General features: G+C 42.5%; 1 protein-coding gene across 8 annotated transcripts in view; it reads right to left on the bottom strand.

Annotated features, from left to right (window-relative positions):
* The window catches only part of SPECC1 (sperm antigen with calponin homology and coiled-coil domains 1), a 91,377-nt gene that overhangs the window by 33,244 nt on the left and 36,001 nt on the right, over nt 1-22,132 (bottom strand). For all 8 annotated transcript variants that reach the window (XM_064677463.1, XM_064677464.1, XM_064677466.1 and 5 more), the window contains 4 exons: nt 3,371-4,938; nt 1,313-1,520; nt 591-664; nt 62-240 (listed from right to left, as the gene is read on the bottom strand). In XM_064677463.1, the coding sequence (XP_064533533.1) occupies nt 62-240; nt 591-664; nt 1,313-1,520; nt 3,371-4,938 (2,029 nt within the window). The remainder of the gene's footprint in view (nt 1-61; nt 241-590; nt 665-1,312; nt 1,521-3,370; nt 4,939-22,132) is intronic.

Raw genomic sequence — 22,132 nt, 5'->3', positions numbered from 1 at the left:
ACTGTTTGCATGCGTGTTAGCACTCACAGAGATCACATCTCAGCCTTGGTAAATAACCAACCTGTTGCTGCCCTTCACTTCATCCAGCTCCTTTTGCAGCCTGGCACTCTTCTCCTCTTCCTCCTGCAGCTTCCTCTTCACCACACGGAGCTCCTGCTGAGCTTCACACTTAATGTCGTTGGCCACAACCACTGCAGTCTGCAGGTCAGCCTGGAAACGCCTCCACTCCTCTGCATCTTCCTACAAAGAGCAGTTACAACCCCAAAGTGTTTGCTGTAAAAATGCACCCACTTGAGCTGAGCACTTTAGTTACTGATCTCTCTTTCAGTCATCACAAGTGACCAGGATTTCACCACAACTCAAGATGATGCTGAGGTCAAAATAAACATTTGCCTCTTTATAGTACTGCAAACACTGCCACAGAAGCTGATTCTAAGCCTTCCACTCCAATGGAACTACAAAGAGAAGAGAATGTAGAAAGGATGTAGAAAGAAATTTCTACACTTCTTCTAGGAAAACACAACACTTCTCTTATATCTAGTACTGCAATAAAAGCTCAGCTTAGCTTTGTCCTGGAGCTTAAGCCTTACCTTCATTTGCTTGGTCAGAGCCTTCAGCTGCCTCTCTGTATCCTGTTTTTGTTCTTCCAGCTTCATTGCTTTACCTAAGACAGTAAAAAGGGAAAAGATTATTAAACACATAAAGGCAACAGTGAAAGTGAAAAAGGGAGGGCAGAGCAGCTGATTTGGTTTTGTTTCTAGTAATGCCACTAAATAGACTAAACTGAGATTAGGACACTGTGTCAACAGATCAGGAATGGAATCAACAGTAGATTTGTTACTCAAACATCTCTGAACTAGGTTGTTATTTTCAGGTATTAAACCAGACTGAAATTTAGAGAATCCCATGTGGATTCACTTACTTAGCACACACATATCCCCCAAATTGAGAGAACACTAAAACATGGAACGGGCCACTCGTTCCACCAGGTGGCAGCTCCTCGTCCACAACATGACAGCAACCTCGATTTTACTGCTCTTCCCTGTGTTTTTCCCTAAAAGCTCTTTAAAAGGCCAATAATTCCAATTTCTAGAATGGGCAATACTTCCTTCACTGAAGAACGGAGCTTGGAGACTGTCTCTAATATTACATCTATAGCACTAACTGTTAAAATAGTACTTTTGTGCATGAACAGAAGGGAACAGCCAAAATTGGAATACTAGTAAAGGACATGCTTCCTCCTCCCTGTTGCAGCCATAACTGAGCCCCCCGAATAAGTTAATTTAAATCCTTCTTTTTGAGCTCCACCTACTTTCTAAGTCACTGATGAGCTGGTTATTGTGAAGTTTTATAGCACGATGTTGTTCCACCTGGTCTTCCAACTCGAAAATGGTCTCCTTCAGGTTTTTTATATCTGCTTCATTCTCTGATGTTTTTTCCTGCAGTTTCTGGCTGGTTCTGCTCAGTTGCTCAGCCTGCCGGTCACACACCTCCTTCAGCTGACCATACTCATTCTCAGCCTGGAAGGGAGGAAACAAAGATGCAAGTCTGTCTTTATTCCTTAAGAGATATCACTCATTAGAGGCTTTACTGGGCATCTCATGGACTTCAGAACTGAACCTGTGTTCTAAGCATTGTGTACATGAAACAGCCTCAGGAAACACAGATGAGCTATGAATGTCAGTTTTCTTCCCTGGTAATGGAGATGATAAAATGAGATGCTGCAAAGGAAATTAAATTTTCTATATGATGACCATAATTCCAAACCAGTCTCTGTACTTAATGAACAGAGAGGAATTATATTCCCGGAAAGCTCCACATCTATTTATGTATCACATTATGAAAGTGATATCACTGCCTTAGGGCCAAGATCAGGATCAGTTCATCCACACCAACAGTTTGCTGCTTCTACCATGTGCATTTTCAATGGACTGTGAAAACATGCAGAGCCAGCTACTGCAGATAAGTATATTTCTGGATATAGGACATCTGGAATTACTGAAGGGGGAATCTGCTGCACTTCAGTTTGTTGGCTCAGGCCCACGGATCAATGCTTCCAGGTTTGGGGGGAGCTCTCTGAGTACAAAAAAGGTGCAGGCTGCCAATTCAGTGAGCAGCACTGGCACAGCCTGAGTGAAGGGCAGCCTTACAGAAGCCTGTGGTCTTGTCTGGGTGTCACAAGTAGCCAATGATTCAAAACAGCTTAATTCGAGGGAAAGGAAGAGTAAAAAGGAGGAAATCTGTGGTTTCCAAACCAAGCAATAAAAGTTTGGTCCAGAGTCTGAGCACTCAGCAGTTTTTCATTTATTCTTCATGAGCTGCAGCTCCAGAAAGCACTTGGGAGCTTCCTCTACTAACTCCATTTGCTGTGGTCACCTATTTAAGCTGAAAGGACATCTGGATTTTCTAAATCACTCACATCATGGAGGTGCTTTTTGGCAATGCTCTCTTCCTCTGCAGCCAATTTTATCATTCTCCTCATGATCCCTTCCCCATACAGGAAGGACTGCACACACTATCACTCTTTCTGCAGCAGTGGGACACAATCACTGGCCTGTGCTTTATTAACACTTGTTGTATGATGCCTCACATTGCAGCTCCCTTCTGAATATCCACAGAAAATGAAAATAATAACTGAGGTAAACTTGTTTGGAGCAAAGCTACAAACTACTAAATGAGGTAGAGGAAAATTGTTCTAAAATCAATCTTTTTAAATTTTTTTTGCCATTATTTTACCTATCCCAAAATAGAGTATTTCTCAGTTTTGTAAAAGTTATTTTAGTTTTATGAAAATAATCTCATCTGGAGCTTGATGCTGCAACATTAGTCATACTGCTGTAACTACCAGTTTCTCTAAGCATTAACTCAGAAGTTAATTAGCTCAGATCCTTGTGTTCTCATGATCAATGACATCCACAGTTCACTGCTAATTAATTATGATTAATTATTCAGAATTTAATATTCACTGCTAACTACTCATGCCCTTCTCTCCATCTAATTAGCAAGTGATTTACACTAACATTTGTTCACACAATATCAAAGTAATTTTTTATTGACCTGTTCTTTGCTCCAATTTTGATAAACACAACTCTACTTATTAAAAGAGTCAATTCTGCAGAAGATATTAGGACAAAATAGTTTTGAATTTATAAATACAGCTACATTAACAGTTACTCCTGGGAAAATATGCACACAGCAGCAGCAACTGAGACAACACCATACGACCCCAGCTTCCATTCAAAACTAATTCATGTAATTTAAATCCTGGAAGTTTATAATCCATGGTTCGACAGCAATCTGAAGACCAATAATTACCTATTTATGGAAGGACAGAAACAATCATTCTGTTTTACAGCTGTTACTGCTTTACCTTAGACAGCAGGCCCTGCATGTGCTTTAGTTCACTGTTTGCCTTCAGCAGCTCTTGTTTAAGCTCAGTGCAAGAAGCTTCTAACTGAGCCTTTTCTGCGTGGGCCACTTTGAGCATCTCCTGCACCTCTGAGTCATCAGGGGCACAGCCCATCACGTTGATTTCTGCAGCCTTTTGTTTCTCATTCTCCAGCTGAGTTTTGAGAGAGCCATTCTCAATTTTCAGACCTTCCAAGGCAATTTTACAGTCCTCCAGACTTTTTGTCGCTGTGCTGTTGCTCTGCTGTTCCACCTCTACAAGTTTAAGCAGCTTCTCGTTTTCTTCTCTCAGGCTTTTAATCACCTGCTGGGCATCCTGATGTTCCCTTTCCAGGCTTCGCAGGCTGCTGGTTAACTGCTGCTGAATGTTGAGCAGTTTCTCTCTTTCAAATTGTGCTTTTTCAAGAACTTCTGCACATTTCTGTTCCAGTTCGAGGACCTTCCCCTCCTGAGCTCTGCTTTCTTCATTCTTGGATCGCTCTTGGAGGAGAGTCATCAGCTTCTCGTTCTCCTGGCTCAGCTGTTCTGCTCTATCTCTGTGCTGACGGAAGGAAGTCTCCAGGAGAGCCTTCTCCTCCACTAACTTCTCATTTTCTGTTGTCAGCTCCTGCACCATTTGCTGTTGGTCCGACAGCTCCTGCAAAGTGGCTTGTAATTCTTCTGCTGTGCTGTGGTGATTCTCCTCCATTTTTTGTATTCTCTCTGTAAGGGACGCAACAGAGAGGTCGCTAATATTGTTTGGAGAACTTCCTGCAGTGGAGCATTTGGAACCTTTGAAGTGGTTGCTGTTGGCAGATGTTGGCCTGGAAGGTACATCTGCTATGTGCTCAAAATCAGATGCATCAGGGGACAGGGAAGCTTTAGTTACATCACTGCTGGAAGAACCAGAATTGCGCAGGGCACCCTCGTTCACGTGCTGCCTGCGCTCCTCCACTTCACCTCTCGATGCATTTTTGGATGGGCTTCCAAAACTGGACTCCTGGGTAGTTGGGGTTGGGAGGCTGCTGTCACCTCCACTGCTTGTTGTTGTGTCTGACAGAGGGGAGTTCTCCAGATAAAGCAATTTCTCTTTTAAGACGCGGTTTTCTTCTCCCAGGCTAGCAAGCTCTTTTTGGAAAGTCCTGTTTTTCTCCTGAAGAGACCGTATCAATGGATCTATGTCAACAGGTGATACTGTTTCTAAATTTTGGCTGGAAGCACCCATTCCTTCAGCATTAAGGGACCCTTTCTCTTTGCATTTCTTCAACTCACAGCGAAGTTTGGTAATTTCAGAATCTTTTGTCTTTGCTTCTGCCAGGAGCTCTTTAACCTGAGATTCCAGAACAGCCTTGTCACCACTTTCACTCTCTTGCTTGGACTTGCTGGTGGGGCGCACGTGTTTGGTAGGAGTTGGTGCACCAGAAGAGGTGGGGCTGGGTTGTGTTTTCCTGGCATTGGCTTGACCACGCAGCACGGCTCTCTCCCTGGAGACAGAGGATGAGATTTCCCGGGGTGCTGGGATCCCTGTGCGCTTTGCAGCCGAAACTGTGCCTTCAAGAAGAAGAAGAGATGAAGCTAATTGAGCTGGTGCATAAAGAAAACAAGTCACACAACAACAATGCTAAAGCCTAGAGCAGTCTTGGAAAAAAACCACCTGAGTGGCTGAATAGGTTTAGTCATGACTGTGTGGATTCATGTTTCAAAAGCTCCTATTATTCTGCATTTCTTCCTTTCCTACCCCCTGCAAAGGAACACAGCCTGCTTAACTTTTTCCCAGTGTAATAATATAATACACAGATGCTGCAATACATGAACTACAATCCTCAATATCAGGATATTAATTACTTGGAAGTAAAGATTCTTTACAGTACTTTGTAAAATGCTTAATCTAATTCTACTGATTTCTGGGGAAAATGTCAGTTAATTTAAGAAAAGATAATGTATCTGGAAAAAAAAGTATTTTTATGACACATAAAACTATTTGCATTTAGGCAGATCATAATATAAAAAAGGGCTGAAACATTTATGCTGACCACAGACTCAGTGAAATATAAAACTCTCTATGGCAATTCCAACACTAAGACAATTGTGATGCTGCAGCTTCTCTTCTGTCTCTTCACAGAGATATTTTCCATGTAATACATTCCCATCCTCTTACAGAGGAAGAGCAAAAGGAGGTTAGAGAGTTGACACTGTTCTGTTTAGTTGTTGGTTGGGGTTCTCTTTCCCACCAATCAACAGTGCAAAGCACTGTGTGATTATAAAGGAAATAAAGTTTATGAGTTGCTGATCTTCATTTTTTAAAGCCCTCCTGAAATGTGTGACCATGGGCACTGAAGACACAGGAGCCATCCAAACCATGGAAGTTTTAACAAGCTGGTTAAAGAAAAGAAGCTGGTTCAAAGGGAAGGTATCATATGCCACTGCAAGTGGCAACTGTGAATTTAAGAAAATCCTGCGTTCAGTACCTTATTCAAAAGGCAAAGCCATAAAGCACAGGGCCATAAAGTTTGGGGATATGGTACAATGAAGCCACATAAACAGGATGCAAGGGAGAGTTCTGCAAACAGAAGGGGTCAGTGAGACAGTGTTTGCAATAAAAACAAGTTCCAGAAGGACTCCTAGAATCAATTTCATCTCTCCTGATTTGGGAGGGTCTTTGCCTGGTGCACATGTGCACCATCCACAGAAAATCAAAGGGCATTAAGCCAAAGGGGAAGCAGCCTCCCTGCCTTACACAGCAACTTCATAACCCTCCCACAGCATTTTTCTCGCTGCAGCAATGCAGGGCACTGAGGGGTTAATATTAACACCACCCGGTTTGCTCAGCATCTCTTTTGAAGAATGCACTGGGTTTATAAAGCCCACACAAACAGGAGCCCCTCCTCCTCCCTCCCAAACACACACACTCTGCAGCAGCACAATAAACACCCGGAGACAAAGAGCAGCTGAAGAAAAGCCCCCTGAACCCAGCGCAGCGCTGGCAGGAGAGCACAGAGAGGCTCTGTCAGGGCAGGGGCACGATAAGGCCAGAGACAAAGGCTCCAGTGTTTAAGGGAAGAGATACAGGGACAGCCAGCGGCCCACACAGCTTCAGTTAGTCATCTACAGCTGGAGGGGACGGCTCAGCTCCGGGATGGGAGTTCTCCCACTGCAGCTCCAGTGGCTGCTGGGGCAACTCCAGATCTTGTCAGAGCTGGAGGCCCCTCCGGCTCACCACTCATCACATTCCCAAACCCCACTGCCAGCATCTGGCACCCGGAAACCCTATTCCAGCCGAGCTCAGCACACGAGCAAAGCTCGTGCTGTTGGTGCAGCAAATGCTGTGAGATGAAGGACAAGAGGAAAATTGAAAGGACCCTGATGTGAAGTGTCACTTCCAGTGGAGAAATCCCAGCTCAGCACAGCTCCTTCCCCCTGAGAGGCTCAGGGGAACCCCAGGTGTCAGAGCATCCGAGTGCACCCTGACCACAGACCAGGATGAGGGTCCAGTGTAGAGCACCAGTACTCACACAGGCTGTAGTCATACTACAGATTTAATACATAAAATACACATTATAAATGGCCACAGATGGAGCCTAAGGGGTGATCTGAAGCATTCTGTAGGTGTCCTGTACTTGTATTCCATCTGAGAGGGTCTTCTACTGTTATTTAAAAAAATCACGACAAAACAAGTGCTTCAAAGAACTCTTCTTTTTTCAGTGCTCAAACCAGTGCAATAACATGACTCTCATCTGGCCAGCACATGACTGACTAGTATTATATAATAGTGGACAATGCTGACTGGGCAGCATCCTATACATTACAAGAAATAATGATGCTATTACACACTAGTGCAAATCTTGTGGTACTGGGAAAACCACCTTTTCCTAACAGAAATGAAGCACTTCTGGTAGCCACACCAGCGTGCTTCTAATCATCACCAGATGACAACTGCAACATGATCCTGAACAATGGAAAACATATACACAGGGATAACAATTAATGATATTTAACTGGGATTATCTGTACTTCACCAGTTGGCCAACCAGTGCAGGCTCTGAGCTTACTCAACGTGTCTCGTGTTTTGCAAGACTCCACGCTCTGCTGACTTGTTCTGCCATAAATCACAAAGCATTTGCTATCCATCAATAACCATTAACCAACCTGTTTTTTTCATGCCATAGAAGGGCTTAGGTATTTTCCTCACTCCGCTCTCCATAAGTGCCATGTAATACTAAAAAGGATCCCGGAAAAGAAATAGTTCTAAATGCATATGTTGATCACAAAACACCAAATTAAGTATAAACACTACTTTAATGGCTATTTTATGGGCAACTCCCGCTCTGAACGACCTTGGAGTTGAGCAGTGTAGCAGTCACCAGTGAAGCTGCCAACCCCACAGCCCGGGGCATCCGTATGCAGGAACTGCATTTAGGGTTGTGCCAGTCACCCTGGTGACCTGATTAACTGTGCCCCCACCCTGGTGATGGTCTGTGGGAGACCCCAGACAGACATGTGCCTACCAGGCTGCAGGGCTCAACACAGCCTTGATTTATGCTGCTGCTGCCTAAAGTGGCTGGAATCACACAGATCTTCACTTCCTGGAAAGTGCTGCTGGTTTTGAGCAGGGAAGAGAAAAACAAAGAGCCCTGCATCTTGATGGAGACATTCCAGAAAAAAAAAAACAAACCATTGAATACCTTTCTGTTTGGTCAAAATGGTGCTTTGGCACCTCATTCCTGTTTACACTGCTCATCCACCCTGCCCAAGCTTTTAGCTCAACTCTGTTCTTGCCATCTTTGAGCACAACCTCTGTCCCACCGTTCCAGATATCCAAGCTATCCAAGATATCCAGATATCCAAGATATCCAAGCTACCCTCCAACTGTCAATGTATCTCTCATTCCCTTTGCACCACACCAAACCTCCTGTGCTCCCAGTCCCACAACCACTCTGCTAATGGGCTCAGCTTGTGTTCCCCCACTTCAGGAGTAATTTTGGGAATTACTCCTGAATTACTCCATTGAGAGTGACTGCCTGAAAAGCTGTTTTGTTCAGGCTGAGGTCACCTCATCACCACCTTCCTCACCTTGGCACCCAGGAAGAACTGCTCCATTTTCAGCATCAGCCAGACTACTCACATGTGAGGCATTACAGTGAAACACGTATATACACGTATATACATGTATAATTTTCCAAGTGCTTTAAAATTAACAGCTATTTAACTCAAATCCTCTGAAACACATAATTAAGTTTACGTTACAAGACAGGAAAGCAGAGAGAAATGAAATACCTCACCCAAGGTCACGGGAAGTCAGGATTAGGACTGGGAGCCCATGGCCACTTGCTGCCAGGGAGCACTCCCTGACTTTCCACCGGTGTCAAAAGCCAGAGTATTACTTTAATGAGATAAAAGTTGAGCCCTCCTGATGACCTTTCACCATGTTAATCCCATTTTCAGCACGCCTACAATGTTTTTCACAGAAGGAAGGATCGGGATCACTCTTCAGTTTTTCCACATTATGATCTATTTTTGTCCTGAGCTCTCAGCACCTCCCGCATCAGCTCCCACAGGAACATCCGCAACCCGGAGAAACGGACTATGGAATGGAGAAAAACACTTCCCAATCCTCCAAGGTGAAACACCTGGGATTGTTGTTCAGAAGTGACACCCCTGCAGTGCAGCCAAAGTAATTACAGTGAGAGCAGGGTGAGGGAGAGCAGGAGACGAACATTTCGCCAGTCCCGGGGGGGACACGCGTGACACGGTGGAATGAAGATTCCATGTTTACCTGCCTTCACATTCCATGGACTCTGATAGCACATATCACTGCAGTAAAACACTGGCCTTGACATTAATATAATTAGGAGTCAAGTAAATTAAATAGTTCAAGTACCTGCTTCTCCAGTCCCAGAGCAGAGGAATAATCTCAGTTGGAAGACTACGTCTGACTGCAGAAACACCTTTGCAAATGTTCTGATTTCTGCTTCCAATCTATTTTTTAGAACTGGGGTCAATACAAAATTATTTGCCTCTGGCCTTTGTGCCATTTGTGTCCCACAGCCTGCTCTTTTCTTAATCCTTCCCTCCATCAACATATTAATAACCCAAAGGTTAATGCCACGGCCTTCTGCTGTTCCACAGACAGAACTAAGAGGGAATGTTCCATTGTAAACGTTCTTCCTCAATTTTAATCCTGTCAACTCTTAAGCAATGAACAATAAAAACACATTTTGTTCTTACACATATTTAGAATTCCAGGTTAGTAATTCACTGTTCCATAGTTTAAGCAGGTACTAAGCCTCCTGCATGGAGAGCCCATCTATGTAATTTAAGCACCGATCACCGAGTCACCTCAGAAAGCATTTCAGTCATGTAAGACTAAAGCATGGAGACAGATGCAGCTTTGCTGTGATGTTTTTCAACAATGGATACCTTATCTGAACTGCAAGGGCAGGATATCAAGAAATAAAAGAAAGCTATTCATAGGACTCTGCAATGTTCAAGTCATACATCTCAGAAAGGCAAACTGTTGCCTGCAGACAAGTTTGTCCTCTTGTGATGATCTGCTGCTCCAGGAGGGCTGTTACAGCTCTCTCATTCCCGATCCTGCACTTCCAACACATCAGCAAATTCACTGCCTTGTGTCTTTTGTCACCCTTAAATCCACCTTAGAAAAGGACAGTGAAACAAAAAAGATCACAACAAGAAATGATGGGCTAACAGCCTCCCTGCCAACAGGAGAGTGCGGTTCTTCCTTTATTCTGGAATTCTGTTTCCATGTGCCAAGATGTTTTAATAAATTTTGTCACCTGAACAGAACTTCCAAGGCTCAGACAGAAAAGTGGTTCCTGCAATACGTGTTTTCTGACTTCTTTTGTCAACTCAGAGTAATGTTTTTAAGAACCTAATTAACTTGGTGCTTAAAATCCATTTTCCAAAGGCAGATAAGCCACTAAGAGCTCAAAGCTTAACTGAAAGCCCAGGGGACTGGGCAGATCATCTTCACCCTGCTCCAACATTGATCCTGAGATTGATACCGAGACTGATTAAGAGTGAGCTAGGAATGTCCTTTGGGAAATGATGACTGTACAGCACAGAGGAAGGAGTGCTGTACACTTTACTCCTTTAAAGTACTTTTTCATTAAAAGCTTTCAGAGCACACATCTGCTTTATTGAAACGCCCTATTTTCCCCTGCCCCTTTTTTCCTTTGATTAAGCAAATGAAACAGTTAAAAAACAACTTCCCTGCTGACCAGAGATATTCTGATATCCTAATTAACAGGAACCACACTGTTTTCATGGTGGCATGGAGAAAAAGCAAACCTGAGAAGGAGGGCAGATACAACAACCCTTACCTGTTGGTAAGGGCTGGGCTACTTCATACAAAACCTACACAGAGCCAAAATCCCCACACACATCCTGCTGTGCACATTAGTGCTCCTATCCTTAAACTTCCAGGCATGCCAACAGCAACTCGGTAACAAATACTGAACAGATGCAGATAACTAAATCAACTCATGAGGAAGGTCTGAATCAGCTTCTTGGGGGTTGAACTGAGAGTGGGACTGGATGCAGAAGGCTGGATTTTCAGAGATACAGGTGGCAAGAGACACAGATCAGCAACTACTGTGATTTTCAAAACTGCTTAAGCTGTTTAGAACTTCATATTTGAGAGTGAAATGTGTAAAACCTCTGCTCAATCATCAGCTTAGGCAAAAGTCAGGATAAAGAATGAATCTGTTATACTGTGACAAGTTATTATGGCTTGATCTGCTTGATACACAGAGGGAATGAGCTGAACAGTTTAGTTGTCAGCATTCTTCTGTGACCACAGCATTGGATACTCCTTTGGATAATCCTCAAAAACAGGAGAACACACCATTTTCCATCTCTTTTAGAGTTGTCCTACAGAAAGCCAAGGCTCCCTGCTACCTGGTCTTTATGCAACAGCAAGCAAAGCAAACCAAGGCTTGGCCAGTCAGAGTTCTTCTGAATTAATTAGTCTGTTTGCAGACCGTTAGTCATAGAGCCAACACCTTTACAGGTCAGCAACTCTTTGGGAAGGTTCACTTGTACTCCACCTAGCTTTAAGAAAAGACAAGGAGATGGCTGCAGAACAACAAATGTGGTTTTGATAATCTAGCACTAATTATATAGAAACATCTGCTCAAATAAGGCCTTTTACTCACTTAGCAAACACAGACTAAAAGTAATTAAAACATGAACTTTTTTCCTGAATCATTTTAATGGCCTGTTGGACTGTCTGGACTGCCTGACTACAGTGCCTGTGGAATAGGTACAATATGCACCAGAAGGAAAAACCTAAAAGGCTTAGTGCAAAGATTTTGATCTGTGTAATCATTGTGGAAAGTGTAAGGAAGCAACTCAGGTGCTAATACTTGACATGGAGTGAAAGAGACCAAAGAGAAATAAAATTATATTACAAAGTATTAGAGAACAACAAACACCTGTATTTGAAAAGCTGTACTACCAGAGGTTCCAAATAAAAAGCAGCAGTAAGCATCTAGATCTGAGCAATTCCTAATGTAAGACTACAGAGACCACTGACATTTGATCTGAACACTTGGTAAACGTTGGCTGATTGTTTTAATTAGAAGATAAAAAAATAGAGATCTGGGGTGCAAGAAGCACAAAAGAAAAGGCACTGTTTTGGTAACTCAAAGACTAAGTTATGACATAACTACCTGTCATCAATTTAAATCTGCAGATGAACTACTGGTAGGAAATTCTTTTGAAGGGTGGCCACTAGAAAGGACTCTCCCATGGCAGGAATGCAACCCAATAGTAGAGACGACCTTATAGTTGAAGCATCTCCATTTAGTGCAGATTTTAGCATCTAAACAAGTACTCTTAGAATCCACAAAAGGCCCTAGCAAGTTAAGTAGTTGTTTTAGAAGAGAAGGTACCCAGGGAATCTCTGCTGCACAATTAAGGAGTTTCTTAAAGATTGCAAACATTTTATTTTCAGCTTTTCGGATTCACCCTGATCAATAACTTTGTCATCTTGTCCTTCTTATACATTTAACTCTTCCAAAAACATGTTAAAATGCAAATAGAAAAAGATCAGCTCTACTCAGTGTCTGGTGGTTCCAAGCTCTTAGCACAGCCACAAGAACAAGAACTGAATTTCAAGCTCACATTGTCCCAGCTCAGGGCTATTACAGGGGAAACAAGGTCACATTCAGAAGGTAAATGAGATGAGATCTGATCAAAACCCTGTTCACAAAGTCTCACTGTGAATTTCAGCTGACTTTCTCTGCTCTTTATGGCCCTGTTCACATACAATTCCTCTCTGAATAACAGCAGGAGTAGTTAAAATCTCTTTACCCTGAGAGACTTGCCAGTGTCCATACAAAAGAGTTCCTCCAAGCATTTCTTAGCTGTTTACTTGAGTTTCCTGAAGGTTTGTTAAGTCTCAATTGAAAACTCAAGCCTGGATATGCCTGTCTCAAATAAAATTTTATACCCAGCACAAATGCAGTGGAGGCTGTACTGTGAGAGGGAAGTTTTGCTCAGAAGTCCAGGGCTCAAAGATGCATCTGCAAAGCCTGTTGAGGCAAGAACTGCCCCAGGCACGAGCCCCTCACTGGCATGGCCAGTCTTGGCTCCACAAACACAGGACTCTGCTCAACAGCCAAGAAGCATCCAAGGGGCTTCACTGTTCCATAAAACCCTGGCACCAAGAGTTCCCCTCTGAAAAGAGGGATACAAAACCCCATGGAATGACCATGTCTGCCAGCACGGGTGCAGATGACGAGTGTCACGGCAATCCACCCCTGGCTGCTTCGGATTTCTGGAGTACCCAGCAACCTGGCATAACAAACACCCAGCCATCCAGAGCAAATGTTCAGAGAAACCCTATATCCTACACTTGCTGGAATGGTAAACTCAACACTACTTTTTTGGGAACTGTTAACGCCAGTGGGCCTGCCAAAACCTTTAGTCACCTACAAACTATACCCCTTGTCTAATCCCCACAAAAGAATGACTAAAACTTTCAGTGTGCAGCATTATCTCAAAATTAATCTGGTGAAAGTTACAGAAAAAAGAGAATTTTCCCTTTTAAAAATAAATTATCCCTACTTGCTGCTTTAATCCAAATTTATGATTTCCACAGCCATCACAGTTCATTATTTAAAAAAAAAATAAAAATTTTTATATTCCTTAAGAGGGCCTTGGCTCTATATACCTGTGACATTAGCACACCACAATTATTGGGATTTCTGTGTACTCTGATATTTCCTGATTTTGTTTGTTCTGGAACATTTCCTGCCCATGCACCTGTAAAAACGAGATGAGATCAGGTATAATCATCTCATACCTCCAGCAAAATGAGTTTTAAGCCAAACTCTATTCTGGTGGTTTTTTAGACAAAAGCCTGAGAAGAATATCCACAAATGCCAATCTTTCTGTGGACAGAGACAAAACCACTGGTGTTTCACAGAAATAAGGGATTTTCAGTTTGATCTGGTTACTGGTTTCAGTTTGATCTCCAAACTTACTAAGTTTGGAGCTTCCTTTGTTTTCCTATCTGCTAATTCTGAGGCTTCTGCTGTCCAGAAGGTGGTTTGGGGGACATCCTTGGGGTTTACTAACACATTCCCACAGAAGGTGCTGATCAGGAAAAGCAGTGGATTTGCTCTGAGATAAAGGCAGAAAACTAATGTGTCAACTCATATGGCTGTACTAGGAATATTCCTGAGATAAATGACCACTAGCTAGAGCAAGAATCCCAGGATTTTCCTTGATTCTAACTTGCAGACAAGCAGATAATTCTCTTCGGCTCAGAAAGCAGCTTCCCAGCTAATCTAGCCCAGAACTTCAGCACTCGGCCCTTACCGGGTTCACAGTGGTGACAGAACAGCTGTACTGCCATTTCTGGAAAATACAATTATAATAAATAGAATACCAGTGTTGAGTGTTTCGAGAAGTACAGGAAATTAAAAAGCAAACAAACAAAAAACCAACTCTAAATCTAACCATATAAACTCAGCTAATAATGGCCATCAGCGAGTAGATGTAGATGTGACAACCATTGTAACCGCCCTGTGGAGGAACACAACTAAATATGATCTGTGGTTGGAAGTTAATGAAGGACTTTCCTAAAATCTCCTGGTCCAAGAATCCAATTGGAAAGAAAAGTATGAAGAATCCTGCTCTTTCCAGACACATTATGTGCTGTGGATCAGATCACTCCTCTAACCATCAAAATCGATATGACACCTCTTTATGAGCATGAAGGATTACCAAAAAGCAATTTTACCGTGGGGAAATGCTTAATATCAACATTTTCACAACCAGAAAGCTAATTTATTCAACCTGTAACTTTGAGGGCACACTGTGGATTGAATCATGGAACTATAAAGATATCATGGCTATAAAGATATCTGCATGGGGCTTTATCCCCCTTTTCCTTTCTTTGTTCGAGGTGGGTCATGATTTAATTCACTGTCCTTCCCACAAACACTTCAGCAAGTACCACAGAGGGAGCTGAGCCACCCCAGAGGAACAGAGCAGCAGAAAATGCCTTTACACAGCACTGCTGTGGAGGGAATGTACAAGGAATCCATGACCTGAGCCCTCCCATGCAGGAATGCTGCCCCACACTCCCAAAAGGCCAGGGCTGACTGAGCCAAAGTAACTTCTTCCCTCACGAATTCTCAAACCCTACTAAACCAGTAAGAATGGGGAAAAGGGCTAAAAAATGGAAACATGAAAGGAGGTTCTTAAAATCTAGAGGCCTTTTTTTTTTCCCCCAAATTGTTTGCTTAATGCTTAACAACCAGTTTGCATTGCACTGGTGTTACAACTGACTTTTGTTTACTGAAACGTGATGGCCACATAATAAACCCAGTTTTATGGTCATTTCCAGCCTGCTTCTGTGAGGGGGTGGGGAGAGGACTGCAGTTTAATTTCCACAGCTCATCCAGAGCTTCAGCCCTGCCCAGCACAGCACCAAGGGAGCCGATCAGCGCTGTCCTGACACTGGGAACGGGGCTGAAATCATTAAAACTATCAACACAGGAGGAGACACATCAAGAAAAGAAATGAGACAGAAGGGGAGAGAAGAAAGCTCGTAACATAATGAGATGTTTATCTATAAAACATTGCCCACTTCAAAGCAGGAAGAGCTTCAACTCCTTGGTAAAAAAAAAAAGAGCTTTTAATTAAAAGATCAGTCAAAGATTTTCCGCAGTCAAGCAGCCTCAAAGAAACTATGTGTGGAGGAGGCTGAGAGTAATTTCTAACATGATTAGTCCATTCTTCAAACTCAACAAGGTTTTATGAAAGCAGCATTTCTCAAGATCCAGAAGATAAAGATTGCGGAAATATCCTCAGCCCCTCAAAGAGCACTGCCCCTTCCCTTCTGATGCCTCCATCCTCACCAGCTTTTGCTCTGGAAAAGCCTGGAGATATACTCTGAGAGCTTTGTGCCTCCCCCCTTGGGGCAAGATAGATTGTAAGCCTAGGACAGAGGGATCAGCACACGGATACTCAGCTTGGGCTTAAGCAAAGTCACTGCCATGTACTTTGACAGGTCTGGAAATAGAACTTGAAATATTTCTATACATTGCTTTACGCAGCTGAAAACACACTGTCTTGAGCACACAGCCTTCCATTAGACAAAGGTTTAAAAAACTCTGAAGATTTAAATGAATGGCACCACTTTCTGGAACACTCTTTCCATCCAAGGAATATTTGCAGACGGGGATGGACACAACACCAGCACCTTGTCCCCTTCCAGCAGCAGAACACCAGCGTTAGGGCTGACATGACACGCTCTGGGGAACAAGACTTAGACCCACTTCTCCTTGGTCACCTAATTTTTTTATGCTTTTCTTTTTCTCTTCTGAAAAAACCCCCGAACAACAGGATTCTGAGAATTCATCCTGAAACAGGCAAAATTCAACACTTTCTCTACAGGCTGCAATTTAGCAACTATTTTACATTATTGCAGATAGACAACACCAGGGCTATTGCACTCTGGAGGAACTTTCTCAGAGCAGAGAATACCAGTCCCTGGAATGACTTGTGTTCATGGAAACTCAGCCTCACCCCCACTTACCAGCTGGTAATTGTGACTAATGGACCTTATTGCTGAGCTGGTTCTGTTTTGCACAAGCACAGGGAATTACCTCTGGTTTATTCAGGAATCACATGCATTTCTGTCTACAAGAGTAAGTATTCAGTAATACTTTTGACAGTCTTTCTCTCCCCTGTCCTGCAGAGAACTCATCTCCTGCCAACAAATATATCATTATCCACACCCTTGTAGAAACAACCCCTATTAAAATGATAAGAGGCATCATTATTTGATATTACAAGGATTTCCACATCTCCAGTATAAATGCTGCAATGGCAAAATGCAGAACTTTAGGGTGTGAAAAATACAAAAGAATATCCTCCAGATGCAGGGAAGAAACCACCTTTGCATTCTGCCTTGTTCATACTAATTAAACCAGCTTTCTATCCTCAGTACAGGAGGGGATTCCTCCAGTCAGTTGTATCATCCTGGTTTAGAAATGAGACAGACCATGGAAAGCAATCAAAACACATTTAACTCCCATTCATCAAATTATTCCGAATACTGGTCGCCAATCCATGGAAAAGAAAGGTTAAGGATAAACTACAGTTCAGTATGGGAAGAAAGAAAAGTCAGCCAACATAAGTACAGTATGTCAAAGGACTAACTGCACCCTGTCCCTAAGGCCCTTTCCATATTTCATACATTAATAAAAATGACTTCATTGAAGTTGCTGGTGAAATTCTTCCTTGCTTGAGTAGCAATGATTTTAACACTTTGCACCAAAGCATCCATCAGGACAAGAATATGAGAGGCACATAAGTCTGCTCGTGGGATATGGGCCCATTTACTTAATCCCTAAGAGCTTTCCTATGCAACTGAACCAATTCCAATCAAGATACAAAACCTACAGAGCTGGTAATGAATGGAAAAAATATATGTCCCTGTTTCAGCCAACACATCCCCTACGTGTGCTCAGAACTGGACCCTGCAAACTCATGTTATCCTTGCACTTTCCCAAGGGTCTATTTTTCCAGCGATGAATATCAAATTTTCCAGTAAGAGCTTCACATTTAAATTTTGCTGTTGATAAAAACATGGAGCTTGTTCGTTCTGTGCTCCACAGCCTGATTAAAAGGGCAAAAAAGTGCAGTCCTGATGGAATTTATGGCCTGAGAGAACTGACTGATGATCACAGATCACACAAGGACAGAGTGCTCTGCCTCAGAACATGCAATCCATATCTATTGATGCTTGTGGTCCATGAAATCTAATGGATGGAACATTCCAAAAGAGATCTGTGAACACATGTCTACTTTGGATTGCACTAAGAAAAAAGCTGATGCATGGAAAATCTAATGGTGGCTATTATCAGAAATCCTCAGCCTTGTATCATCTTTAATCACTGTGTTCAAATTGCCTGGAGATACAGCATGGGAAAGTTCCAGGAAATAATGAAAATATCAAATATTTGTCAATCTTCTATTGTCAGTCTGTGAGAATCAGAGAAAAATCAAATTAAGTCCTACACAAGCAATGCAGTGCCAAGGAAATCAGAGAAGTACTCTGTTTTGGTTTTACAATTTGGTGTTGTTTTGAAAGCTACATTCCCTGTGGAAATCAGGAGATTTTATGAAGAGTAAATTAGCAAAATAGGGGAGGAATTGAAACGAGGAAAAAAAAATAAGAGAAATTACTTTGCTGAAATACTAGTAGCTCCAAAACACAGGACTGCTTCCAAATAAACTCCTCAGCACCTCCAGGGCTCTGGCAGGTTTCAGTGGGAAGACCAAGGGGTAACACTTGCTTAAATTTCTTTGGCCAGCTTTACAACTTTAAGATCTTGAGGAGCCAAATATTACCCAAACAAAAAGAAGCAAGCTTTCCTTTTCCTCCAAAGTCAGCATTATTCCCTCCTCCTTTCACCCTTTCTCCTCTTTCGAGTCATTTAATACTGTGTCAGAACCAACAAAATCACAACCATCCCCCGGCTGTTTCCTCCTCACTCTGCCACTGTCAAGCCAATTGTAGCATATTAACTAAACTAATGAAACAGTCAGCAAGAAAATTACTTTTAGATTTACTATCACGTTAAATCTACTATTGATAGATCCTAGAACTCCACCAGCACTGGGGCAAAAGCAGCATCTGCAGAGATCTAACCATAGGACAAGCTCCTCCTGACAGCTCATTCAGCAGGATTCCCAGCAGCTCCCTGCCCTCATCCAAGAATGGCTTTAATTTTCATCAGCAAAAAAATCTAACACAAAACAAAATGCATAAACCACATCCTGCTGCTTGCCATGCCCTGAAAGTTCCTCTTGTAAAAGCCCATGGAGAAAGCACTCCCACTCAGCACATCCTCCCAGCCAATGCTGAACACTGTTGGGAAGACCCTTTAGTGTAGAACTTCCTGACCATCTCTTCCATTAATTCAGCATTCACTGGCCGTTCAACTTGGAATCAGGGGAACTCAGATTATCACTTCACTCTGCCTCAAACAAATAATTTCAGAGGCAGCAAGTTACTCAGACTCATGACTAAATTCCTCTAAGAGGCCATTCCAAACTGTGACATAGTCTCTGGCTGTTCCCTTTTCCCTGGCCTGGGAGCAGAGGAGACGCTGCCACCGACATCTGTTTGTCGGTAACTCCTGAACCCATTTATCAGTGTCAGCCTGGTCAAGCCACCTCACAAGACTAAGCAACAGAGCTGGCCCTAACTGGCCTTGGAAGAGAAGCTTAAGTCAAGTAAAAATTACCCTCCAGGGGAAAATAAACTTCTTCAATACCAGTTTAATCAGCAGTGTGTTACTACTCTGAAAAATGAGAGCATTTGTAAACCCCCCCCATGCAAGAATGACTTGTGGGAGGGAGAGGTGACTAAGGAATTAAACTATCCACTGGAGAGCAAATTGTGGTTTGTTGGCTCCACTGGGAACAAAAGGTCTGTGGCTCAGTGCCCGAGCTCCAAGAGGACATGACTTGCAGTCGGTATTTCCATGAAAGCTGTTATGTGATTCATTAGCTTTGCTGGCCCCTCTCTCCTCCCTCCCTTCCCCCCACACCATCATTAAACTCATCTGGTCTCTTGAGCTCTTGCTTGGCAGAAATGGTGTTCTGACACACAGCAGAGTTAAAATGAACGGCTCCCATGTTTAGGAGAAAGACAGGGAGAGAAGCAGATGAGGGAGACTAAAGAGAGCACTCAGAAAAGATCTGACTACCCCAAAAACAAAAAACAGAAACCACAAGAAATAATACATTTCTACGATACCCTTTATCTTGAAAGTCTCCCATGTTTTACAAACTATATATCCTACACTGAAGAATCCCCTCAAGCCCCTGGGCCGGGACAAAACAGACATAAGAAAGCAGATCAATACTGGCTCAGTGTATGCACTGACACTTGATATCCTCATCCAAGCCATGTAAGCATCTTTTACAAATAAACACAGTCCCAAAAAAAGTCTAACCCTTGGATAACCCCACCCGTCACCTTGTTCCAACTAGAGAAGTTAACATTTCCCATTCAAGTGACTCTTTCAAGAAAGTTTTTGTGTGTGGAGTCATTTTTTTTCCACCTCTTCCCAAACATATTAATCACCACATCACCTGCAGATGTTTAGAGGATAAACAAACCCCACCATCACCGTGTCAACCAGTGTCAAAGAATGTTAGAGCTCCTGTTCAGAAATAACAGGAGGCCTCACTGTTTCCAAGGCAAACTATGTTTGAAAGGCTTTCTCCCAATAAACACAGCACTGGATAACACTGGATTCTTCAGTACAACTCCCAGGAAATGTTCCAGCTATTCCACAGGTGCTCTGGCCTGTGTTTATATACCAATGGTTTCTTCAGCTTGGGGTAGCCAGTTTAAAAAGCACAAAACTACTCTACTGACAAACTGCAGCAACATTCACTGCTGTTTTACATCTCTTTCTGTACTACTTTATAGGTGTTTTCATCCTAAAACCTCCACAGGCTTTAGAAAAATGAATATTCAGAGCACTCAGGTATAGCCAAGGAAAGACAACTGCTTGCAAATAGCAGAGTTTTGGCAAACAAGTGATGCAAACCTGGGTCACACACACCACACAGGTTCCTACAAATGACTGAGAAAGCGGTTTAAAGTAAGTTTTAAATCAGAAGCCAGGAAAAGCCTATAGAATCTAACATTACTACAGGCAATGCTCTCAAATCCTTGTTAGACACTCGTACGCTCTTAGCAAGATGGAGATTAATTTGGGATTATATTGGGCTGTTACAGAGTCTTTAAAGTTGTCTGTTCAAAACAATCCCATCAAGCACCAGCAGTGGATTACTTTTCCCTGTCTTCTCCTCTCCACAGTCCCTTCCTCAGGTAGTCCTATTTTTTTCTGATTCCCTTGTATTAACATGTTAACTTCCATCTGCTCAGCTTGGGGGCAGTTGCTTCCCTCCTGTTCCTTGACAGCACTGACCAGCCCATCCAGAACTTACACTTAACAGGAAAACCTGTTAAAGTAAGTCTCATAAATCTATGAAAATAAGTATTTTACTGGAGCTTATAACCTGTATCATAACAGGATCAGATTTTTCAAGAATTCATTGTCCACTGACACCAAGAGAAGGAACAAGTGTTTCACAAATCTGCTCCCAGTACCCCAAGATGGTTAAGTTTGGTGTGAAAGACTTAGAGATGAGCCATATCGTGTCCATGAAGTTTCTTGAAAAGGTAAATAAACAAGATTACTGTGAATATCACGCTCAGGGAAACGGGTCACAGCTTGGGGGTTTGTAGTTAAAGCCTCAATAAAGAGGCCCATTCCTGGGGGTCACTTTGGTTATTCTAAAAGCCTGAATTTAAAGAATAAGACAGATATTCAAGGTGCAGGTATTCCTGAATGAGAGCTGAATTAAGTCCATCCCAGCAGAAACAAAATTCAGAAGTACTCCCATGTATTACACTCTAATGTGAGAAACAAGTTTTTACATCCTACCTGTCAAAAACCCAACACAAACTCAGCTTTAAATGCCTTCGTGTTATCTTGAGTTCCAAAGCCAGAGCTCTCACACACAAGGAGTACGTTGTCAGAAATTTTTTGTCAGCAGAAACGTTCCTGAAAGTCTTTTCACCATTGAACACAGCTTTGAGCACGTAATTCAATACAAGCCGCTGTTTTTCAATCCTATTAATACTTACAAATGGTGAGGACATTAAAACAAGGCATAGTACAGCCTACACTTAAAAACTGAGAATAGTTTTAAAACTGCATAAGTGCAACAGTAGTATAACTGTTCTGTTGCCCCTTCAGTAACAAAAATAAAATAAATCACAGGACAAGAGAAAACAAAGGATGAAAGAGATTTTCCAAAACCACAGGGGGTCTCCATGCTCATTTATCATCTCTGTTAATAATAATAAGCTGTTCAAATCCCACCTCTGCAAAATCAAGAGTTGGTTTTCTCAGACTGACCAGAAGTTAGCAGTGTCCCTCCCCCTGCCATCCAGCTCTCCCATAGTTTATTGTCAATATTATCCCTCCCAAATGACAGAAACATGTTTAACTCCAGCAAAACTTCTATAGCTGGCCAGCAAAACATAGTTTTGGGGGGCTGACGATGTAGGCAGCCATACTTTCCAGCCTGAAGTTTAACTTTCCCTTAGGGCAGCATTTCTTCTGGTGACTGGATACTGGCAGCTTTTGTGTTCTTCATTAGCCTGCTGATTAAC

The sequence above is a fragment of the Pseudopipra pipra genome, chromosome 21 (genome assembly GCF_036250125.1).
Source record: "Pseudopipra pipra isolate bDixPip1 chromosome 21, bDixPip1.hap1, whole genome shotgun sequence".
Lineage (NCBI taxonomy): Eukaryota > Metazoa > Chordata > Aves > Passeriformes > Pipridae > Pseudopipra > Pseudopipra pipra.
The sequence above is the reverse complement of the archived record's forward strand: the minus strand, read 5'-3'. Positions and strand labels throughout refer to the sequence as shown.